General features: G+C 38.4%; 2 protein-coding genes across 5 annotated transcripts; one reads left to right on the plus strand and one right to left on the minus strand.

Moving 5' to 3' along the window:
* Positions 1-14630: 14630 nt before the first annotated feature.
* LOC145097128 (uncharacterized) lies at positions 14631-21193 on the plus strand. Of its 4 annotated transcripts, none has more exons than XM_079034634.1 (11): positions 14632-14860; positions 15032-15631; positions 16061-16237; positions 16528-16637; positions 16712-16782; positions 17020-17080; positions 17272-17395; positions 17854-18633; positions 19007-19072; positions 19451-20224; positions 20898-21193. In XM_079034634.1, the coding sequence occupies exons 1-11, from the start codon at positions 14804-14806 to the stop codon at positions 21015-21017; spliced, it is 2940 nt and encodes a 979-aa protein (XP_078890760.1). In that variant the 5' UTR covers positions 14632-14803; the 3' UTR covers positions 21018-21193. The 4 variants fall into 4 exon arrangements, with proteins under 4 accessions (XP_078890763.1, XP_078890760.1, XP_078890761.1 ...); XM_079034635.1 differs by having other exon boundaries at positions 16718-16782; XM_079034636.1 differs by having other exon boundaries at positions 16727-16782.
* Positions 21194-21372: 179 nt separating this feature from the next.
* Positions 21373-25073, minus strand: ITPK4 (inositol 1,3,4-trisphosphate 5/6-kinase 4). The gene is made up of 12 exons (XM_079034638.1): positions 24713-25073; positions 24172-24207; positions 23880-24078; positions 23648-23742; positions 23401-23466; positions 23006-23208; positions 22700-22853; positions 22492-22605; positions 22343-22405; positions 22077-22222; positions 21861-21999; positions 21373-21677 (listed from the first exon to the last, which is right to left on the minus strand). Exons 1-12 carry the CDS (start codon positions 24869-24871, stop codon positions 21522-21524), a joined length of 1530 nt encoding a protein of 509 aa, XP_078890764.1. The 5' UTR covers positions 24872-25073; the 3' UTR covers positions 21373-21521.
* Between the last annotated feature and the right edge of the window lie 489 nt (positions 25074-25562).

Consider the following 25562-nt stretch of genomic DNA (forward strand, 5'->3'; position numbering starts at 1 on the left):
AGGACTCCATTGTTGACCAAACCCTAAAAGTCAACAAAATTCAATGGTCAAACTTTGACCCAACTCGCCAAGTGCACTCCGGTGACTCGGCGAGTACACACATGACTCCTAACTCTTTGTCCCGCTTGGCACGTCGAGTCCCTCCCTAAACTCGACGAGTCACCTCAGGCATGAATCGTGGGGCCACCCCGACTCAACTCACCGAGTTTCAAGAACAACTCGGCGAGTACAGCCTTGTACTTCAGTCCTCTAATCCCCTTCTGACTCACTGAGTCATCCCTCAACTCGGCAGCCCACTCACTGAATGATTAATGGGCAACCTTCATACTAATCGCCGAGTCTGTTCCTGGGACTCGGCGAGTTCATGCCATGCACACTCTCAAAACAACTTCTGAGGTCAGATCCGTCCCATACAATCCTAGATCTGGCCTCCCCAAGCATGATAATCACGTAAAGCTAACATCTTGGTGCTCATGCAAAGGCTTAAAGGCCTTATTTGAAGATATGACCACTAAAATGACATCCAAAGCTCATAACCCCCATTAATACTCATAAAGCTCAAGAGAAAAGGGTCTCTGGACCTCTTTGGGTCCAGATCTACAACACCAACACGAGAAGGGACCAATTACTCAACAACCTTCCTCTAAAAGGGGCTAAAAAGCCCTAACTCTAGGAATTACACCAAAAACTGAAGAAGGTTCGAATGAATACCTCAAAATGAAGTCTCCGAGCCCTGGAGTCACTGGATTAGCACCCTCTTCAGCCTCCTCTTGCCTTGGTCCTCTTTTATTTGCTAAAACACCAACAAGAGATCAAGAAATGGCTCCTTTCCTCTCACAATCGCTCTAGCTCACTTAGGGTTTCTCCCTGGGGTCTAGTAGCCGCAAATGAAGGCCATAAGGCCCCTTAAATAGGCCCCAAACCCGAGGGATTAGGGTTTCATTAAACAACATGGACTCGCCGAGTCCTCGGGGCGACTCGCCGAGTCCATCCATCCACCCGGATAATGATTCGCGTCTCTACTCGGCGAGTCTACGCACCAACTCGCCGAGTTCTTCCACAAAACTTGAAATACAACAAATAAATATAATACCTGAAATTCCGGATGTTACACAAAAGTTCAAGATTGGCCTCTCCTTCCTCACAAACGCTCTAGATCTCTTTACGGTTTCTCTTTGGGGTATGGTGGCCGCAAATGACGGCCATAAGGCCCTTTAAATAGGTCTCAAACCATGGAAATTAGGGTTTCATTAAACAGCATGGACTCGCCGAGTCCACTCATGAACTCGCCGAGTCCAGCTGTGAACTCGCGTACAAATCCGCGACCATACTCGGCGAGTCTAGACGCCAAATCGCCGAGTCTCCCCTCAACACCCAAAATAAAAGAGCAAAACATCATACCTGGGAATCCGGGTGTTACAATTCTCCCCCACTAGAATCAGACTTTGCCCTCGAAGTCTCACTCTGCAAACAACTTCGGATGTTGCTCCCGCATCTCACGTTCCGGTTCCCAAGTCAACTCTGACCCTTTCCGATGCTGCCACTGGACCTGCACCAGTGGCACTTCCTTGTTCCTCAAAACCTTGATTTTCCGATCCCTGATCGCCATCGGTCTCTCAGCATAATTCAGGAGCACGAAGTCACTGACCTGAAACTCGAGCTCAGACCGGTGACTATCCGCATAACTCTTCTGACGACTCTGAGCAGTCAACAACCCATGCCTGACCTGCTGGATCTGCTCTGTCATCTGAAGCACAATCTCGGTGCTGCCCATCACACGCTGCCCTACTTCTCCCCAACAAATAGGGGTTCGACACCTCCTTCCATACAACAACTCAAAGGGCATACCAATGCTCGAATGATGACTGTTGTTATAAGAAAACTCCGCCAAGGGCAAATACATGTCCCAACTCCCGCCGAAATCCAACACACATGCCCGGAGCATGTCCTCAAGTGTCTGAATCGTCCGCTCACTCTGCCCGTCAGTCTGTGGGTGGTATACGGTACTAAAATGCAGTTTCGTACCCAATTCCTCATGAAACTTCTTCCAGAATCTGGAAGTGAAACGTACATCTCGATCCGAGACGATCAAGATCGGCACTCCATGCCGCGATACCACCTCTCTCACGTACATCTCTGCCAACTTCTCCGCGGAAGAGCTCTCACTGATGGCCAGGAAGTGAGCACTCTTCGTCAATCTATCCACAATCACCCAAATTGCATCGACACCCCTCGCGGTTCTTGGAAATTTGGTGATGAAATCCATGGTAATCTGTTCCCATTTCCATTCGGGAATCTCTAACGGCTGCAGCTTACCATGTGGACGCTGGTGCTTGGCCTTCACCTTGCGACAGGTCAAGCACCTCTCTACAAACCATGCAACATCCCTCTTCATACAGGGCCACCAATAATCCTTTTTCAGGTCCAAATACATCTTAGTGGCCCCGGGATGGATCGAGAATTTTGATCAATGAGCCTCTTCCAACAAAATGGTACGCGTCCCGCTCACAGACGGTACCCAAATCCGGCCCTGAATGTCATAAACCCCCAACTATCGGTAACAAATTCCGATACCAGCCCGACAACTCGCTCCTTCTTCTGGCTCTCTGGCTTCACAGCCTCAGCCTGGGCCCCACGAATAGCATCCAACACCGGGGTCATCACTGACAATCTCAAACAAACATCTCGAATTGGGGCGCCCTCCGCCCTACGGCTCAATGCATCGGCTGCCACATTAGCCTTGCCCGGGTGGTACAGGATCTCACAATCATAATTGTTGACCACGTCCAACCACCTCATGTGGCGCATATTCAGGTTGGGCTGATCCATCAAATACTTCAAGCTCTTGTGGTCCGTGTATATCGTACACCGAACCCCATACAGATAATGTCGCCAGATCTTGAGAGCTGATGTGCACAAAAGTACTCACTAATTTTAATATTTATAACCTAACAAACTTAACTATCTATGCACTTATATGCAGTGTACCTAGTCAGATTACAGTATAGCTTGGGTAAGTCGGGTGTCGATCACAGGGAGCGGTGTTCTAATTAATTTACTTACTATTAAATTAACCTAATTATTAATAAGTTTAAAAAGGGGTTTTATCTGATTTTACAAGATCAGATGAACTTAAATCAAATTCAATAAGTAAAAGCACACTCTTGTTTAGTTTGAATCCACTTCTTCCTTATGGCTAGCTAATGATTACGGATTATTAAGTTGGTTTTTAGTTGTATTAGTAATTTAGTTCTAACTTTACCAATAATTAACTAATTCATGTCAAACCATGTATGTTCACACATAATTAAACACATAACTAATTATGAATGTAAATATGCTATGTAAGGTTTGTTGTATAAACGCAATTATAGTCACAATACACGTTCTCTAGCACAGCTAAGCTTATTTACTCTAGTTACTAACTAAGATTGGTCAATCCTAGCTCTAACAATTCAATGTTCACTAAATCATTAGGTAAACAAGTTCATGCAGTTAATGGTCACTAAGATACACAGAACATGCAATCAAGCAATTAGAGAAACAAACAATAGCATGCTAGGTTATACAAATCAAACTCAAGCAATTTTTACCAACTAAACTTAATCCATAAACATTGAACTATTCAAAAGTTTGAAGCTTCATCTAGCTAAACAAGAGTAGCTAGATTTAGCTGCTCATCCTAGCAACTAATAAACCAACACAACTTAAAGTAATAAAAGACATGTTCTTAATTAACTAAAATATAAACCTTTATTCTTTTTGGTGTTGAAAACCTTCTTCCATAACCCTTCTTTCGCCCTGAATCGTCTCCTGGAACTCTTTCCTTCACCCAAAAGGTTCTCCTTTTCATAATAATCAGGAGCACTTAAATAATCTTCAAAAACCCGCGCCACGTCGTGGCTATCCATGCCACGTCGTGGGCTTCAAGCTATCCGTACCGTACAAGGAATCCTCCGAATCGCGATGTTTATCTTCTAGAACCCTCATGCCATGTTGTGGCCGACTTCGCCACGTCGTGAATTCAGTATCTATCATGGATTTATTCTTTTCTTGTCTTTCAAGTCTCCCATGTTCTCCATATTGTCACTTTTGGTCCCTCTCTTCGAAAATCCTTTTAATTGACTGAAAATAACAATTTAAAGTCATAAGTACCATTACTCTAAACATATTATCAACTTATTAATAAAAATGTACTTAAATATTGCCTAAAAATAGGTATAAATATGGCAATATCAAGAGCGAACACTACCGCTCCCAACTCCAAATCATGAGTGGGGTATCTCGACTTATGAGGCTTAAGCTGCCTCGATGCATATGCAATCACATGCCCCCTCTGCATAAGCACCGCTCCTAATCTGGATATCGATGCATCACAATATACCACAAAATCTTCCATCCCTTCCGGAATGGCTAACACCGGGGCCTCGTATAATTTCTGGCGAAGTGTCTCGAACGAGGTCTGCTGCTCCAGACCCCAAGAAAACGCAACACCCTTCCGGTTCAACTTGGTGAGTGGCACGGCGATATTGGAGAAATCCTTAATAAACCTCCGATAATAGCCGGCCAAACCCAGAAAACTCCTGATCTCGGTGTGTGACCTCAGCACCTCCCATCTCATGACCGCCTCAATATTGGCCGGATCGACCAATATCCCATTCTGTTAACGAGGTGTCCCAGAAACTGAACCTCTCGTAGCCAGAACTCACATTTGGAGAACTTGGCATAAAGTCTCTCCGATCTCAGAACTCCAAGGATCTCCCTCAAATGCTCCTCATGTTGCTCTCTGGATCTCGAATACACCAAAATGTCGTCGATGAACATGATCACTGAGCGATCCAACATCGGTCTGCACACCCTGTTCATGAGATCCATGAACACCGCCGGTGCGTTGGTGAGTCCAAAAGACATCACCACGAACTCGTAATGCCCATAACGAGTCCGGAATGCTGTCTTCTGGACGTCCTCCTCCCGCACCCTCACCTGATGATACCCAGACCTCAAATCGATCTTGGAGAACCAATATGCTCCCTGCAACTGATCAAACAAATCATCGATCCTCGGCAATGGGTAACGGTTCTTGACCGTTAGCTTATTCAGTTCACGATAATCAATGCACATCCGGAGCGAGCCATCCTTCTTCTTGACAAAAAGGCTAGTGCCCCCCATGGTGAACTGCTCGGCCTAATAAACCCCTTCCCCAGCAGCTCCTGAAGCTGCGAGGATAACTCTTGCATCTTTGGAGGCGCAAGGAGATAAGGCGCCTTGGCGATAGGCGCAGCTCCTGGAACCAACTCAATACCAAACTCTACCTGCCTCTCTGGAGGCACACCCGACAATTCCTTTGGAAACACATCCGTAATTGTTTCCATCACATCCGGAATTGTTTCCGACAATTCCTCTGGAAACACATCCGGAACCTCATTAACCGACATCGGTCTCTCTGAAACAACGCTCGCATCCATCACATATGCCACAAATCCTCTACAGCCATGTTGTAGACTCTATCTCGCTCTGGCGGCCGAACAAAATGCTGACCCCGCACGTGTACCCTCGTCGTGCACTGTAAGAACTCCCCCACTAGGGTCTCGAATCGTCACCAACTGATGCTCGCAGTCTATCACAGCTCCATATCGGCTCAACCAATCCATACCCACTATAACACACACGTCCCCCATCGCGATCGAAATCAGATCTATCGGGAACTCCACACCGAAGATTTCAAGGACACATCCTCGAATCACATCCGAAGCATACACTGCTCGCTCATCAGCTATGGAAACTCGCAGAGGCCGATCTAACGCCTCTCGACGGAAACTAATATGCTGACTAAATGCTATGGAAACAAACGACCGACTCGCACCCGAGTCAAATAATACCAACGCAGGTACAGAACTCACAAGAAAAGTATCTACACATATCATCATATAAGCATAAAAAATCAACTCAAATAAAAGATGAAAAGAGAATACATACCAGCCACAACATCGGGCGCCGCACGGACCTCCTCCGCGGTCAACTGAAATGCCCTCCCATGAGCCTTCGGGGCCTCGACCTTCACTGGCTGAACCTCGGTAGTCCTAGCAGCAGGCACAGATCCCTGTGCTAATCCCTGAAGAAGCTGCGGGCACTCGGCCTTCCGATGGCCGGTCTGGTTGCAATGAAAGCAAACTGAGAATCCCTTGGGGCAATCCCTCGCGATATGCCCTTCCTTCCCACACTTGTAGCATACCCCAGCCCTGCACGACCCCTCGTGACTCTTACCGCACTTCCCACAAGTGCGGACCTTCGCACCTCCAGACCTCGAATCAGCGGGTCTAGCCCGCTTGGCTGTCGGCTGAGACTGAGCCGGCCGCCGATCCATCCTCTGAGACTCGGCCTCCTCCTTGGCCTGAGTCTCAAACTCGATCTCCCTCTTCCGAGCATTTTCTTGGAGCTCAGAAAATGTCCGGTAAGTCGATTTCGCCATGAACTCCCGAATATCTCTCCTCAGCACACTCAGATAACGGCTCATACGAGCCTGCTCAGACGAAACCTGCTCAGGGCAAAACATCGCCCTCTCATGAAACTTCCTGGTGATGACTGCCACAGAATCAGTACCCTGCTTGAGGGTCAAGAACTCCTGAATCAACCGTTCCCTCTCCACTGGGGGAACATACTCCTCTCTGAACATAGTGGTGAACCTCTCCCAGGTCACCTCAGAAATCTCAGCCAAAGTGAAGTTCGCCGTCACGAACTTCCACTAATCCTTCGCTCCCAGGCGGAGCTGGTTCAAGGTGAACCGAACCCTAAAGTGCTCTGGACAAGAGAACGTATAGAAACATCCCTCGATGTCAGAGATCTACCTCATAGCGGCAATCGGGTCCTGCATCCCGTCGAACTCTGGTGGCTTCGTGTTGCTGAACTCCCGGAACAACAACGAGTCACCTCCCTGAGGTCTGGCAGTAGCAACAGCAGCAGTAGCTGCATCCACAACAGCCTCAATCAATGCTGCGTACCGCTCATCAAAAGTCTCAATCAACGTGGTCTTGATGTCCCCAAACATCTCGGGAATCTCAGCCCGGATGGCAGCAGCAACCTCCTCATGAATCAATCAACGGATCTCCTCATCGCTGACACCACTGCTCCCAGGTGTGTGTCGAGTCCCAACCATGATGCTTCTGAAACACAACAAAAGTTATCAGAGACTCGATCGAGCATACACATACTCGATGACGCAACCCTACTTGTCCTCCGTTTTCCAAAAGATTCTTACTTAGAATGCCCACTGATCTGGTGTCTCCAATAGTACGGGCCCAATACTACTGACCACACCACATCAGTATTCACTCTAATTCCTCCTCCTTGGATCTTAGATTACAAGTACTCTACTCTCAAAGCATCTCAGCAGCAGAAATCTCCTAGGCTAAGGCATCACAAATCAGGCCACTCTAGTCCTAATATGTATACATAGCCCACTCTAGCATGCATAACATAGCATATCTCATAACACATAATGTAAGGGTACTTTTGGGGATTCACCGTTCGGGCGTTGGCTGATCGTACACACAACTCTGCTCTGTTTGTCTCAAAACTCTTTTTACTCTTTTCAAAAAAAAAAATACTTCATTAGCAAATTTTTTCTCAAATCCTCAGTTTGAGTTCAGATACGCCCGAAGATGCATCCGAATCCCTCAAACCAAGGCTCTGATACCAACTTGTAACAACGTGAAGTTTCAAAATAATTTTTCATTTTTAAAACATTCATTCATTCATAAATAATGTCAAACACATTGTATCAAATGATATTATCACAAAACATTTCCCCAGAATCTCTACAAAACTCTAATGCGTGTGTGTACGAATCATGCTGGCGCCTTCCCGCGCTCATCACTAGTACCTGAAACACATAACACAACAACTGTGAGCATAAATGCTTAGTGAGTTCCCCAAAATACCACATACAACACATACACCACTCGAGGATATAATACGACCCTCCGGTCGATGTGTCTCAGCGGGACCCTCCAGTCCCGTAGCTCGTTGGACCCTTGGGTCCGGTCATAGCTCGTTGGACCCTCCGGTCCGGTCTATATCATCATACAACATACAAATATCACATAGCACATAATCTCATACATAACACATAAGACCCTATGGTCATCGCATAGTACCACTCTAGGTAACGTATAGTGAGAAGACTCACCTCGATGTCTCGGTAAGTATCTGACTCAGAAGAAGTATGATCTAGCCTCCGCCTAATCACATAAAGTAATACTCTCATAAATACAACTTTACTCAACCCTAAAAGTCAACAAGGTCAACGGTCAAACTTGACCCAACTCGGCGAGTGCACAAGGGCAACTCGGCGAGTCTACACGTGTCCACTGACTCTCTTAGACCCTCTCTTGGCACGTCGAGTACTTCCGTGGACTCGACGGGTTCCACCTGGCATGAATCGCGGGGCCACCCCGACTCAACTCGCCGAATCCCAAGAACAACTCGGCGAGTTCCAACTTGAACTCAGACCCCTGACGCCCTGACTCACCGAGTCATTCCCCCAACTCGACAAGTCCACTCACTAAGTGATTAACGGGCAACCTTCATAATACTCGCCGAGTCTGTTCTTCGGACTTGACGAGTTCATGCCATGCACAAACTCAAAACAACTTCTGAGGTCAGATCTGTTCCATACAATTATAGATCTAGCCTCCCCAAGCATGATAATCACGTAAAGTTCAGACCTTGACACACATATAACATAGAAATGGTCCAAAATGGTGATTTAGCCCCAAAAATAACATTCCAAGCTCATGAATTCCAAAATGACTCATAAAGCTCCAAGGGTTAAGGTCTCTGGACCTCTTTGGGTCCAGATCCAGAACACAAACTCGAGAAGGGACCAAATACAACACTTAGTCAACCTCTAAAAGGGTTAGGAAAACCCTAACACTAAGAATCAACACCAAAACTGAAGAAGGTCCGAGAATAATACCTCAATGCAATCTCTATGAGCTCAAACCCACCAAAATCGCACCTCCTTCAGCCTCCTCTTGCCTTGAACACTTCCTTCTTGCAAAATCACCCACAAAAGTTCAAGATTGGCCTCTCCTTCCTCACAAACGCTCTAGATCTCTTTAGGGTTTCTCTCTGGGGTTTGGTGGCCGCAAATGACGGCCATAAAGCCCTTTAAATAGGTCTCAAACCCTGGAAATTAGGGTTTCATTAAACAGCGTGGACTCGCCGAGTCCACTCATGAACTCGCCGAGTCCAGCTGTGAACTCGCGTACAAATCCACGACCATACTCGGCGAGTCTAGACGCCAACTCGCTGAGTCTCCCCTCAACACCCAAAATAAAAGAGCAAAACATCATACCTGGGAATCCGGGTGTTACACATAGACAACTGTTTGGTGGCAGATGTAGTGGACGTATCATGTGCATGTGGAATTTATGGGATGGTGGGAGTTGTTGTGGTGTCATGATCTGAAGATAATAATTGTGTAGGGTAGCTGGAAACATAAGGAGTAGAAGTGGTGGGGTCAGACAGTGGTGGTGATGGCAGGGAAAACTGTTGGATTTAGACATCTGTACCCATGACGTTTTGTGCTATAATAAAAAAAACACAAGGAGTAGAAATAATTCCACTTCGTGTTTATTGTAGGGTCGTAAATGTGGAAAGCACAAACGGCCAAACACACATAAGAATGAAAAATATGGTTCATGGGACAAAGCATGTTCAAGTGGTGAGATATTTGAAGAGGTATGATAGGGCATGCGATTTATGATATAAACATCTGTGTCATAGGCAAAATGCCATAATCGTTAGGGTACCCCAGATTGAGCAAGTAAGGTGAGACCCGTTTCTACCACATGTCAATGATGACATTCTACAAAGTCATTTTTCTCACTTGTATGTAGACATGAACGTCAATGAATAACACCAAGTGGAGAAAAGAAATTTGGAAGGGCTCGAAATTCTCCACCCCAATCCATTTGAGCGAATGTCGTTCAACCATTACAAGAAAATGTTTGAAGGTGGCAAAGACATCTGTTTTTTTTGTATCAAAGGAAACAACCACATATAATGAGTAAAGTGATCGACACATAATAGAAAGTAATTATGACCATCAGAAGAAGGAATGGACGCTAGCCCTTATACATCACAAAAGACCAAATCCAAAATACGATTACTCTTAAAATTCGACAATGGTAAAGAAAGTTTTGATGATTCCCCTATGTGGCACACACTACATGGAGAAGACACATGTTTATTCAAAACAGGAAGAGAATATTTAGATAAAATATAGTTCAAAAGTTGCAGGTGAGGATGACCAAGCCGTTGATGCCATGTGTGAGCAGGAGCACGAACGATGGTAAAAATACTTTTGGAAATCAGTTGAAATGACAAACAACAAAATGAGTAGATCGCTTGTTCACTTGGCCCCGTGAGGAGGGTACTGTGGGAAATCTCGTCCTTCACCACAAAGAAAGTATCATGAAATTCAAAGAAAACATTATTATCATGACAAAATTGTTTCATAGAAAGAAGATTACATTTAATTTGAGGAACATGAAGAATATTTGTGTAACATCTTGATGTTGAGGTATTTCCATTTTTAATCCTAAGTATGAGAATTAATTGCATTTTAGCCCTCGTGTAACGTCCCAAAAATTCATAGTAAAATTTTCATTTTTAGAACAATAAACCATACAAACGAGTTGTTCCAAAACCGATCAAAGTAAATATATTATTTAAACATCAAAATAAATATTGAAAATTTTCCAATGTGGAAAACTCTAGTGGATGCAGTGCAGTCACGTTGGGCCCCTCCCTTTCGTACCGGAAGTACCTGAAACCAAAAACGTAAAACCGTAAACACAAAGCTTAGTAAGTTCCCCAAAATACCACATACCATACATATACCTCAACTCAAGGTTGTACTGGATCTATTTCACCCCCGAGTCTATCTCAACTCATATGTCAGCTCAAGGTTGTACCGGGTCTATTTCAACCCCGAGTCTGTTTCAAATCAATCAGTATTTTTCAACCATACGGGTCTATTTCACCCCCACATACATATATCAAAAAGACATACCAGCATACAACAAGAGTCACAAAGACAACAAGCACATAACATATCCTAGTGGGCCGAAATTGGTGCCTTCGACCCACAGTTACAATGAGGAGACTCACCTCTCAATTGGAAAGATCGTTGAACATGACATTGCTCCGAATATCAGCTCTACCGGTCATCTATTCAATGTAACATGACCAAACTTAACTTATAATCAATGTACCAAAAATACCCTATGTCAAACTCATGGTCAAAGTCAAAGTCAAAGTTAATCGAGTCAATCGGGTCAACTCGGTGAGTACGTTGGACGTGCTCAATAGGTATGCACGTCATACTACACGTTTGACTAGAGTCAAGGGGTTGACCACGTACGCACTACGTACCTTTTGGTACGCCTGGCGTACGTGGTTGCCACCCTTTCTTCCCATTAAGAGCTTAATCCTTAAGCTCTTTCATCCAAAAATCCTGATCTAGCCCTCAAATGATGTTCTCAATCATAAAGTTTCCAACTTTTCGATCTTACATGGCTATTAAGTGCTCAATACCAAATATCCTAACTTCTTAACTCTTTGAGACAACCTAGATCATGCATGGAAGGAAACTAAGGTCCAAGATTACATTTGTATGGTTCCTAATAACTCTATAATGGATAAAGTTTCCAATTTTATCCATTAGAATGGCCCAAACAACCAAGATCTAGTATTTAAGTCTCAAAGGGACCAAAAGTGCATCTTTTTCAACTTAATCCATTAAGTCCAAGTCTCCAACCTTTAGATCTGAATCAATATGATGTTTAGATGGATAAAGTTTCCAACTTTATCCATAACAAGGTCACAAACTTTCAAGATCTAAAATTTATGCACTAAAGTGACTAAAAGCTCATAACACCCAAAACTAGCTATATCTAACAAATGCATCATCAAGATTCAAGCTTTATACCTCAAGAAGAAAGATCAAGGTGAACAAAGTCTGGATCTACAAGCCCCAATGCAACCAACACTTCTCCAAAGAGCTCCTTCTTCTATAAGGTGCACTAAGAACACTCCAAAGCACTCAAGATCACCTTCTTTTGCTCAAAAGGCTCAAACTAGGGTTAGTGTTTTCAAGGGAGGGTGTTGGAGAGGTGGAGCCTAATAATGGAATGGCTTTGGGGAGTTAAGAATCTTAAATGGGGATCAAACCAAGAAAATAGGGTTTGAGCACTGATCGCATACGCCCAACATACCAGGGATGCCCTATTACGCCCAACGTACTAGACTAAGTTAAAAAACCTTCCTAACTTCTAATGATCATAACTTCTTCGTTCCAACTCCGTTTTTGACGATCTTTATATCCACAGAAAGGTATTGAGGAGCTCTACAAGCCCATCTAATTACTTTTGACTTAAAACACATCGAACTAAAATCCTTACTTCATAAAAGAACTCTGAAACACTACTTTCCCATTTTACCCTTTGACTCCAAGGCATAAACCAAACTTTTGGTTCACATAGCTACATTACCTACATCCAAATGGGCCTAAGCCTCTCTTCCCCCATATGACGAAGCCTGATACTTTATCTTAAGATCACGACCCCAAATGGTGAAACGACTCGAAACAAGGTATTACAAAATTGACCCAAAAAAGTGAAAAGTTTGAATGTTTTGAATAATAAGAGAAGATTTTTACAAAAAATTAAGTAGTTGCTCTACGAAGGATCCGTCCTAGTCCTTCTGGAAGGAACTCGAGATTCTATAGTTTGTTACGAAATGTCTTGAAGATACAGAGACATTATTATTGTTCGGGGTAAAACTCCAAACCTTTACAAATCACAAGAGCTTGAAACATGTTTTTGATAAAAATAATTTAAGGAAATTGAGTAATCTAACCATAATATAATGTGTAGTTGAAAAAAATTGTTTTTGACAAAAATAACAACCAAGTTCGGAATTCGGGAGAGAGGAAAAAATATTTTTTCCTACACAAAAGTACATCTAGGACCGATAATCCAGACTGAAATTGACTCGACTTTAATCGAGCCGAGCTCGAGTACAAAAATACTCAACTCGTAAGGCTCGCGAGCTTAGTCGAGCTTAGTGTAATTTAAATATATGCCATTTCTTTATAATTGTTCATTTATAACATATATATATATATATATATATATATATATATATATATATGTATATATATATGTGATTTCTTTATAATTATTCATTATGACATATATTGTTGATGTTATATTGATATTAAGTGATTAATAGTGGTTTTTTTGGTAGTTTGGACTAGGGGTGTCGATCGGGTAAAATTTTCGGGTTTCGGGTAAAACGAGTCGGGTAGAGCGGATATTTTCTTAAAAAAAATAATACCCGATACCCGACCTATATTGTAATTCGGGTTATGGGTATTCGGGTTTTAGGTCGGGTCGGGTAATTATCGGGTATACCCAAAAATGTTATTTTATTTTTTTATTTTTTTATTTTTGCATTTCGGTTAGTTTAATAAAAAAATTGGGTAGCAAATTCCGTTTCAAGTTAAAGAAGCCAAAGGTATGTGAGTATTTTGAGGAGCATACGCATGTCATTCTAGTCTATTGAATCTCGAGGAAATTAACCCCATGTTTAACACACATATTTTGAATCCAACTAATTTTGGATTATATTGTAATCTCAGCTACAACAATTTATCATGTTTATTATTGGATTAAATAACTCTAATTAGGTTATATTGGATTCAAAACTAGAATCTGTTGCACCACTTCATTGTTACTTTTGTATAATGTATGTTGATGATGCCTAACTAGTGAGAATATGCATTAGGAGAATTTTCAGCCTATAACGAAGATGGAGGCTGAGAATTGCGTATTTGAGGATCGGAATTCGAAACAAGAAATATTGAGCGCGCCTGTGTTTGTTTGTGTCGATCGTGAAGAAGTGAACGGTTTTAATTTTTTTTTTCAAGCGTGCTTTTGCCTCCTGTTACCAATAGTCGAATACCCTATCTAATATATGAGATATGGGATATACTAATATTTAAATATACTATGTATTATTTTAAAAAACGAATTCGGGTATACCCGAAAATTAATATTTATATATAAAACCCGACCTATATTATTATCGGGTTAACCTATTACCCGAATATTCATACCCGTTACCCGCTTTACCCGACCGATTCTACCCGAATTCGGAACGGGTTGGGTACATAGAACGGGTTTCGGTTATTTTCGACAGACCTAGTTTGGACATTTACATGTGAAATCTTTAATATTTCTTACTCAATTTAGTGATTTTGATTTTTTTTATATATTAGTCGAGTTGAGCCGAGCCGAGCTCGAGACTTTCGAGTATTTTACGAGCTCGAGCTCGAGCTTAAAATCAAGGCTCGAACCGAGTTTCGAGCTTGAGTATTTTAGTCGGACCAAGTTTCGAGCTTGATAGTATTCAGCTTGGTTAGTTTACACCTCTAAAAATACGAATGATTTTGATTTTTTTTTCAAAAAAACTATACAGAATATTGTCCTCGGAAGTTAATCATTTCCTCAGTTTTTCTTTTTCTTGTTAATTTATTTTCTTTTATCTTATATGTGATTGATAGGGCAAGATCAAGTAAACGTGTTCTTTCAGACTCACATACTTCGACATTTCCTCCCAAATCGCTCGTCCTTGCAATTCTTTTTCAGTTTGTAAGGTTTGTCGTCGTCCAAGGACCTCATTCAAGAACAATCACAACGAGGTTTATGAAATTTTCACCACAGTGTACTTGATCATGAATCCTCATCATAATTCCAATCAAGATCCAACAATTGCTTCCATACTTCAACAGGTACTCTGCTTCCCTTTCTACTTTTTCTTTTCGAACATATTGTTAACTAGCTGATTACTCCATCGGCTCCCAAAACATAACTGCAATTCGGTTTTCGAACGTATTCTTATGAACTTTTATGTGAAGTTTATCTTTATGGTGAGCTAATTAAATGTATTAAATGATGAACAGGTTAACTCTCTCATTTATCAGCAAACGTACAATGGTAGTGTTGGAGGATTATATCCCAATAACAGGCCAATTGATGCTCCATCTCGTTTCATGAATTTCTCTAATCAGCCCATTCCCTTGCGAAGTCCTACGGATCAATTCCCCAACGGTATTGGTGGATTCAATCCACAGCACAATTACAATCCCTTTCCTCCAAAGCAGTTTAATTCTTCTCAACAACAAGGCCAGTTCTTTGCTAATAACTCCATGAATCATCCTGTATACCACCAAAATGTTGGTAGACCATTGCAATTACAAAACCCCAATTATGCCCAATATCATCCTGGCAATTTTCCGATGTTCCAAATCCATAATAAGAATACAACGAGTCATCAAAATCCTGGATTTCCTGCAAGTCAGCAATTTGGCATGTCTAATTTCAGTAGAAGCTCCTTTGAACATGGTAATCAAGGACAACAGAGATTTCATTCACCAACGATGGATGTCAATTTGTCTAATATGGTTCAGCAGTTACAAGGGAACCAATTTCAACCCAACGCTTCTGGTTCAGTTCAAACACAGAAATCACACAACTTCCATGCTACTCCCAATAATTTACAGGTATCAGTTTTGTTGTTATGTTCAGCTTTTTGGTGTGCAATAATCTATGTATTCTTCATGTTGATACTAAAAAACGGATTGTTTTTGGTGCTTGAAAGATTTTTATATCCTTAGTCTCTTAGCATTTCTAGCTGCCTTACTCGATGTAACAAATGGGATTTTTAGCATCAGGTGGCTTGTGGGTAATCAGTTAACTATTGATGGTATAAGTGAAGAGATAATTTAAGTGAGAATGTCCAAATTTCCATTGTGGGCATTAGCACAAAAGAGTCTTTACATATGGTCTTTGACAACGATAGGAGTTGAAGTTTGTAGCCTGTTGCATATGCATATTTAGCTGTGTTGTTTTGGTTATAGTCTATATCAAAAGTCAAAACTACAAAACCTTAATGATGCCTATTTCGCTTTTGGTAATTTTGCATGTTCTAGAACCACATTTCTCAAGGTGTGGGACCCCAAAGTCACAATTTCCCCATGAATGACCCTATTCGTCATGGTAATCAAGGACAACAAAGATTTGTTTCACAGCAAGGGAGCTTATATTCACTCCATGCTTCTACTTCAGTCAAAGCACATACTCCTTCTCCTACAATCACAAATTTTAAGGTATCAGTTCTTCTTGTCTTATCTGTAGTCTGTAGTCTGTACTTCTTTCTGGCATACAAAACTCATCAAGTTATTGATGCTAAAAGTTGATTGGCTTTATTGACTTGTAATTAGCTAAGGTCTTTGATTTCTATACCATCTACAAAAGATGAAGTTGATGTTAGAAGAGAATATGAGTCACAAATCTATTTTGTCATACAACTTGTTTATAGAATCTGAAGCTAAATTAGCTGGATTTTGTTGAGATAATCCATAAGTAGTAGAAAACATGATAGATTTTTTTGTGGTAGAGCAATATATTCGCTTTAAATTCAGAATGCTATCAACAAGACAAAAAAGGAACTTTGTCTCAACCCAAGAACTTCACAGGAAATAAAAAGAATCACACTTCATGTAAAGGGTATGTTTTATTCTTAATAAGCTTCATAATCTCTTTTTCATTGTTCACTAAATGAATTATTAATTTGCATAAAGCTCAAGTGTGTGCAGATATAAATCCCAGTTTCAGCATGCAAAACATGTCAAAAATGGAAACATGAATAAAGGTGAACACCTCATAGTTAGTTGATGCACTTCTTTGTTGCATAGAGTTAGTTTTTAATTTTAAGAAAAGGTTAAATGTAAGAAAAAACAATATACTTTTGTTTATTACACCAACTTATACTCTTATTTTTTTCTATTACAACATTGTGCATTTGCAATATGAATAAAGATCAACACCTCATAGTTAGTTGATGCACTTCTTTCACTAATCATTATTCGTTTTGATTCTTAAATATCAGAGGGTAAGAGCAATGCTTCAGTAAATTCGCATCCTCGAAATTCCACTAAATTTAAAAAAAAGTAATTTCTTTGCCCTTCAATGTTTAACTTGTAGTTCTTTACTTGTATTTTACCAACTAAATTACAACATGATAAATGAACACACGATTCAATCTAATAAGCTATACATGAATGCATCTTTTTGACTTAATACAGAAAGAATGGCTTAATACAGCTTGTGTTTTTAATAAGGGTAAACTTGTCATTTATAGAAAAGTATGCTCTTTTAATTACATGGATGAAGAAGTTAAGCAGTGGCGTGAGGATCGTAAGAAGAACTATCCCACAAGTGTGAAAAAATCCAAGGAAGAAGAGACATCCATGTTACGTTGTAAGGTACGTTAAATAGCAATGTACTTTTATTTCTTTCTATTTCAATTTATTTTCTTAATTCTTTTGGAAAATCTACTCAATTATATACGAAAACTATCCGGTCACTCTACTCCTGTAAGAGCCTTTACTTTTAATTATTTTTGTTATCACCTTTGAAGTATTTTATATATATGGTTATATATTACTCTTAAGCCTATCTTGCTATAAATTATTTTTACACCTAATCAAAATCCAAGAGTTAGAAATAGAAATTTCGGATTCAAATATTGGATCTTCCTTTTCCCTTGCTCCTTGAAAATAAGATTGTTTCGGTAAATCACATCATTCTCAAACCACTTCTTTTTTGTTGCCTCATAACTCAAATGATTATTTATTATTCAATATTTTCCATTTAATATATATATATATTGTTTACTATCTGAACGACTTTATTTATTGGTGTTGGATTTTCGGTTGAGCAGCCTCAAATAACAAGTGATAGCGGTCATATACGAATATGTACCTTGAATGTAGGAAGAATGGATGAGAATAAGTTGATGCAACTAACCGATGCATTAAGAAAAAGGAAATTGGACATTGCTTGTATACAAGAGACTAAGTGGAAGGGGGCGGAAACCACCGAATGTAATGGCTATAACTTATGGTATGCCAGTCTCGAGAACACTGTAAATGGTGTAGGAGTCTTGCTATCAAAGAATCTTATAGACAATGTAGTAGAAGTTAGAAGATGTTTTGATAGGATTATATCGATTAAGGTAGTGGTAGAGGAAGAGGTAGTGCACATTATCTCTGCGTACGCACCACATCCCACATTGGAAGAGTCAAAAAAGATGAGTTTTTGGGAATCATTAGATGATATAGTAAAAGGAATACCTATCAATGAATGTATATTCTTAGGGGGAGACTTCAATGGACATATAGGAAAAGATATAGATGGATATGAGACAGTGCACGGTGGTTTAGGACATGGCACTAGGAACGAAGAAGGACAAAGGCTACTAGGGTTTGCAACTGCACACGATTTGGTGGTCTCAAACTCCTTTTTTAAAAAGAATGATGCGCATTTAATTACCTTTCAAAGTGAGGGGAAAAACACTCAAAATGACTACCTTCTTTTGCGAAAACGACACCTTAGCGCGTGCATAGATTGCAAGGTGTTACCGGGGGAGATCAGCATTTCGAAACACAGACTGTTGATCATGGACTTATACATGAGCATGATAAAGCGCATTGCAAGAGAGGTTGTTGTAAATGTGTACTCATTTATAGCAGTGAAAATTGCTTTGTATTTGAATGATATTGCTATAATTGGGTAGATTTTTCAAAGTACAATGTTGTAATATGGGAAAATCAAAGTAGGATGCTATAATAAAGAATCAATAAAAGTACGTTGCTATTTCTTTCATTTCCCAAGCATGCCAACATTTTCTCAAGGCTAAATGTAAGAAATAGCAATGTACTTTCATTTATTTGTGTATTATGTCATCCTGCTTCCATTTCATTTTACTATAACATTATACTTTGAATTTCTTTTCTTATTAAAGCATTGTATGTTGAGAAATCTATCACATTTTACAATCAAATGAGAAACTAAAATATGCTTTTATTTTGTAGGAAATGAAGGAATTACATGCAAAACAAGCTCAATTGGCTTGTGAAGTTGCCGATCTATTTATTCCTGTATGAGCCTTTGCTTTTAGTTATTATTTGATAGCACCTTTTAACTATTTAATATTTTCTATTATCTATTATTTAAAATTTAACCTTTTTAACCGACTAATATGCATTACTTAGTACTTAATATTTAACATCTACTATATATTACGTATTAAATTTTTACAACTTGCTAGTCTCTATCATCTATTTTGTATTACCTACTTATTATTTGTTACATATTTTTATGTCTCATCTATTACGTACCACGTACCGTATTTTAATTATTATTTACTATTTACTATTTACCATTTATTAATTATTCTTTATATCATTCAACATTTCCCTTCTAATATTTATTGTTTACCATCTAATAGCTTTATTTATTGGTTTTGATTTGAGCAGCTTCCGAAAAGGCCTCATCTCAAAGGCCAAGTACGAATATGCACCATAAATGTTGGAACATTGAATGATAAGTTATTGAAATTGACAAATGCATTAAGAAAAAGGAAAGTGGAGATCGCATGCATACAAGAAACCAAGTGGAAGGGGGAGGAAGCTACACTCGAGTGTAACGGGTATAAGTTGTGGCATGCAGGACTAGAGAACGCAATAAACGGTGTAGGGATCTTAATATCAACAAACCTCAAAGACAACGTAGTAGAAGTTAAAAGATGTTGCGATAGGATCATTGCGATCAAAGTAGCCGTAGAGAGAAAGATAGTGAACGTCGTCTGCGTATACGCACCAAATGCCACTCTAGAAGATTCGATAAAGAGGAGTTTTTGGGAATCATTAGATGATATAGTAAAAGGTATACCTATGAATGAATGTATATTCTTAGGGGGAGACTTCAATGGACATATAGGAAAAAAGGCGGATGGATATGAGACAGTGCACGGTGGTTTTGGATTTGGTACTAGGAACGATGAGGGACATAGGTTATTAGAGTTTGCAACTGCACACGATTTGGTGGTTGCAAACTCCTTTTATAAAAAGAGGGATGCGCATTTGATTACCTTTCACAATGAAGGGTATAATAGTCAAAATGACTACCTCCTTTTGCGAAAATGGGACCGTAAGGCGTGTATAGATTGCAAAGCGGTACCGGGAGAGACGAGTGCTTCGCAACACAAGTTGTTGTTCATGGACTTATACATGAGCATGAAAAAGCGCATTGTAAGACATGTTGATGTACTCCATTATAGTAGTGAAAATTGCTTTGCATTTAGATGTAACTAGAGTGATCTTACCCCCGCTTTGCGGAGGTACTAAACATGCTAAATACGAAATTCTAAGGACCAAACCTGCCAATTTACGAAATTCTTATGGCCAAAGTCTAAAACCCAAAAAGTCTAGGGACCATACATGACAATTAAGGACAAAACCTACCAATATACGAAAGTGTTGTGGTCAAAGTCTGAAACCTAGTAGGTACCCAACCTGTCAATATAGAAAAGTGTTGTGGCTAAAGTTTGAAAGCCAAATAATAGTATATATAATAATTGCTATAAATGGGTAGACTTTTCAATATACAATGTTGTAATATGGAAAATGAAAGTAGGATGATATAATAAACAATTAATGAAAGTACGTCGCTATTTCCTGCATTTAATTTTTTTCCTATGAAGTTCTAACTTTATACAAATTTGCCGTCATTGATTTTTTTATTCAATTTTACTATAACATTGTACTTTGAACTTTTTTCTTATTAAAGCATTGTATTTTTCAAAGTGCAATGCTGTAATAGGAAGAAATAATAAATAGGATGCTAATGCTATAACAAACAAATCAATGAAAGTATTTTGCTATTTCTTACATCTAATCATTTTCTCATTTATCTTGTCTTCAGAAGAGAAACCCTAATAGGAAAAAACACAAAAAAGAACAGTTGAAAAAGGGAAAGCTCCATAACAAAAGAGGAAAAACATTTCAAAATGATCGAATCGCCAAGAAAGCAAAGACCAGATAATCCCAACTAACAACCCTAACAACCCAAACATCATTTCTGTTGATGTAATTGTTAGGTACAGAGTAGTATGATGTTATAATAGCATTTGTGTTTGTAATTTCTTGTGAAATATTGACCAAAAGTAGAGAATGTCTTCTTTTGTTCTTTTAATTTTAATTTTACATTTACAAGGATTATTCTAGACCTCTTAATTTGGTCCAAAATAAGCAACAATCTTTGTTCATACAAAAACTTTTTTCAATCGACATTATTTATCCATAAATTAGTTATATATGAGTTTCCTTTGCATCATGTTCATAAATCTTTTTTAAACATCAAGACTACACTTTATAAACAAAGAATAGCACTCATTACAAGATTGCAAACAACAATTGTATTGTGATTCTTTGTTATAACATGCTTTCAATCTGTTTAGTGGCTACAACATGACATTTTTCAAAAAAAGGTTCAAATAACAAAAGATTAATAATCATCTTTATCTCTAGCTTACACATTATATAACCATCAAACACAATTCTCATTCTCTCTCTTTCTAAACAAAAGATACTTCATCTTGATAGCATCCCAAAATGAAGGAATTGCAACATCATTAGCCACTTCTTTGAATGATGGCAAGTAATTTACATCCACAATAACATGATCTCGTGTCCCCTCTTCAATCTGAAATATTAATAACATGCAACAAATTCAACCAAAAGTAGGCTTTAACATGATAAAAAAATGAGTGTGATTAGATCAAACTTTGAAATAAAGATTCAAATATTATCATTGTACTTCAAATTTCAGCTCAAAATCGATCAATTTTGCAAATCTTTTTTCATTTTAGGGTTTAGGGTGACTCACAACAACATCAAAGCCAAAGATTGTGAGATCAAGAACACTTCTAAGGTAATTTGCAGCATCAGTAACAAGATCAAGATCAAGATTCTGTTCTTTCATCTCTGAAGGCTTCTTGTTTCCATCAGTAGGCAGAGATTTTAAACTGTAACAAAATGGTAATTTAAATCAAATTCTTGAATCAATTTTGGATTTTGGAAACAACAATATATCATGTAATACCTGTCAAATAGTAGAGGTTTGAATTGATTGCTTTCAGTTAAGTTCTTCAAGATCTTGGCATTTGGTGTTGAATTTTTCACTGCGTAAAATACCTTTTCCCCCAAAACATAGAATTTGAAAAGAGTTGATGAATGATCCACATATTCCTGTAATTTCAATTCACATAATAAGCACACATAGTGAAAATAGTACAATGCCCCAAAAGGAACCCTAAAAAAAGATAATACCAAATTTACCCCTATCAACCAATAAATTAAATGGCATACCTGCACAATTGCTGGAAGAGGAACATTTAAACCTGGGAAATCAGCAGCTTTAAAGACAATAGCCTGTTCATATACATAATGCAATTAGGTCGTTTTCTTAATTATTATTTTTTTTTAAATAATTTAATGAAAAATAGTATTTATATTACCATACTATGAGCATCAGCTACACCACACGCAACTTGAGGTTTTACAATACTTGGTAGACATAATTTAGCATCATGGAGCCTTTTTTCCAATTCAACATCCTCAAAATTATCAACCTGAAAACATATAAATATTGAGTGAATTAAAACAATTTATCATGCATACATTGCATAGAAAGATAATATATAAAATATTAATAATGTAGAAAACCTTTAGAAAATAAGGTCCTCTGATATTGCATTGACTTTCTGTTTTAAGTTCAACCAATCCTAATAAGATTTCTTGAATTCTTAATCGATCCACAACTGGAAAAATGTTATCAAATGGATCGATCACACAACAATCTGGAAGTTCACGTATACACCTAAAACGAGGGCAAATTTGTAAAATACATAAATTGATCTGTATTAGGTAAAAAACAAAAGTAACACTCATATATAGCTTATCAGATTAAGTCAAATCTTAAGAATTATATATACATATACATATCAAGTTGATAATACTTATAAAGTTTACCTCTGTAATTCCAGCATTCCTGTGGTGTAAATGATCTTACTAGAGGAATTACAAGAATTGCTTCTTTCAATTGATGAAATTTCATCGGTTGCTTTATGGATAATAATGTCCACTTTTTTCAATTGTGATAAAATCGGGAGATCAAATGTGAGAGGCAAAAATATCAAGCCATTTTGGGTAGGGTTTAGTGGAAATGCACCTCTCTGAAAACAAAAAGATGATATTATTTAGTTTTCAAAGTTACAATAACAAATTTTTATAAAATTTTCTCTAAAAATCCCTTTATTGCATAAACTAGGAAAAGGGTAAAATGGTATTGCATAAATGCACATTTAAAGTTTTAAAGTCATTCTTAGTATTTAGAATTTATAAAAAAAAAATGAAAAATATCTCACCTTTGCAAAATCTGCTTCACGAGAGGGCTTCATAATATAACCCACAACCACATTATCCTCACTTGACTACTTGAAAGCAAAGAACAAAAGAAAAACATAATTCTTGATTTTTTTTTTTTGTATATTCAAAATAATGGAAACAAAGAACAACAATCTAAACAACTCCTCTACCAAAGAATTCATATAGACTTCAAAAAAGTACAAGAGATTTGTTATTGAGAAATGTGGAAAGAGACATAAATATTACCTTTTTATTCAACTCACATATTATCATAGGTAACTCTTCTAGTTTCTTTATACAAATCCCGGTTGGATCTTTACTCAAGCCATCACCATCACCATCTAGATCAATTCATTAGTTCAGAAGGGTAAAATGGTCATTTACTCACATTCAGACATTTCATTCAGTTGAAAAAAGAAAAAGACTTTGTGTTAATATAAGATTAAAGTGAGCTTTCTTTGAAAGTCTAGTTACTTACTTACAACAACATTCATCCAACCAAAATTAGATGCATTTGGAAGAATCCCTTCAAAGTTGTTTAAAACCACATGCAAAATACTCCCACCATTGTTCTCCCAAGCTTGAGAAACCACATTTACAGTGTCATCTATGGAAGATCGATTGTAGATGAATCTCTCAAATGAGAATTCACAAATCAGCTTCTCAAGAAGGCTCACCTACAATAAGAATATGAAACCCACTTATTATATTCCTTACAGAATATATAAAAGATTCGATTCATGAAAATCATCTTGATACAGTATTATTACCTTTGCTTCTGGAAAACCTACTGCATAACATATTCCCTGTACAGAAGGAAAGATGAAAGTTAAAATGCTGACAAAAAAAGATGAAATAAGCAAGCTTACACATGAGCTTGGTTGTTGATGTATCCAAGGTTTAAGAGTGGTTTTAAGCAACTCAACATCTGAATTCTCATATCTCAAATCGCAATGATCGATCAATTGAAGTTTACAAATTGATTAGTTTGGGGAATAAATCGTATAAAGATCTTTGTTAACCAAAAGGTGAACTGGAAGAACTGGATGGGGGGGAGTAGCGACTCTCCCAGGTTCGTCACTGTTTCCATGGGTATGAATGTATGAACAAGGAGTAATGGATTCACAAAAGAATCCATGGGTTATCGAGACAATTAGAGGTATTTCCACATTACATTTCAAGCAATCTAAAGGAATAATGTCAGAGAACCTAAAAAGATGAAATTGGTAAAAGAGTACAAGAATTGCATGCACACCAAAAGATCGGAGAAATCAGAGAAACGGAGAAGAGTGGCCGGAGAGAAAGAGTTACCGTCGGAATGTTGGAATGGCGAAGCTTGCGAAGTAAATAGTCAACTCCGGAGCGAAGTGATGCAGTTTCGTTGTCGTTTGAGGTGGAGTCCAAAATAACAGAGCTGTCCAGCAGAATTCCACGGACACCACCGCCTCCGCCTCCGCCGCCGCCGCCCATCGGATTTTCTCTCTCACTTATGGATTGTTGTTCCTCTTTCGAAGTGGGTATTTTAATTGTATTGATTCTACAAAAAAGTACGACTTTGTTCTGTGTGATTCCATTTCTATAATAGGCGCTACGTGCTCATCGAACCTCACTGGCAATCACCTACGGTTTTTTGATTCCATTCATCGATTAACGCCTGGAATTCATATTATGCGTTATGTGTGAAACAGTGTATTACACTCGATTTAAAAAAAAAAACAAAAATAAAAAATATTTTTTAACGTACTACTTCAATTTTAAGAAATAAAAATATTTATTGTAATTTAATATATATATATATATATATATATATATATATATATATATATATATATATATATATATATATACTTTACATATATATATACTTTATATATATAACTATATGATTTTAATTATAAAAATTGAAACAAATCAAAAATTGATAAATGGAGAATATTTATTTAAAAAATACTATAAAATGACAAATGTCAAAACTAATGAGAGATTGACATGTGGCAAAACAAACATTCATTTATTAAAGAGGATTTCACAAGTTACGGAAGTTTAATGGGTATTTGGGATTGCTTTTTGCTTAAAAAGTCATTTTCAATAAAAAGGTCTTTTACTTATAGTTTTAGTTTTTTTTAAACAAGTTTTAACATGCGTTTTCATTAATTTTTTG

This window comes from Lactuca serriola, chromosome 4 (genome assembly GCF_051521515.1).
Source record: "Lactuca serriola cultivar US96UC23 chromosome 4, Lser_US96UC23_V15, whole genome shotgun sequence".
NCBI classification, from domain to species: Eukaryota; Viridiplantae; Streptophyta; class Magnoliopsida; order Asterales; family Asteraceae; genus Lactuca; species Lactuca serriola.

Bases quoted from the DNA above. Each gene is read 5' to 3' on its own strand.
- LOC145097128 (XM_079034634.1), top strand. From the start codon at position 14,804: ATGAATCCTCATCATAATTCCAATCAAGATCCAACAATTGCTTCCATA. The intron at 19,073-19,450 runs GTATGAGCCTTT...TGATTTGAGCAG, and splicing joins TTGCCGATCTATTTATTCCT to CTTCCGAAAAGGCCTCATCT. The intron at 20,225-20,897 runs GTAAGACATGTT...TCTTGTCTTCAG, and splicing joins TGAGCATGAAAAAGCGCATT to AAGAGAAACCCTAATAGGAA.
- ITPK4 (XM_079034638.1), bottom strand. From the start codon at position 24,871: ATGGGCGGCGGCGGCGGAGGCGGAGGCGGTGGTGTCCGTGGAATTCTG. The intron at 22,854-23,005 runs GTAAACTTTATA...CCCTCGTTTTAG, and splicing joins GGAATGCTGGAATTACAGAG to GTGTATACGTGAACTTCCAG. The intron at 21,678-21,860 runs GTGAGTCACCCT...TTAATATTTCAG, and splicing joins TCTTTGGCTTTGATGTTGTT to ATTGAAGAGGGGACACGAGA.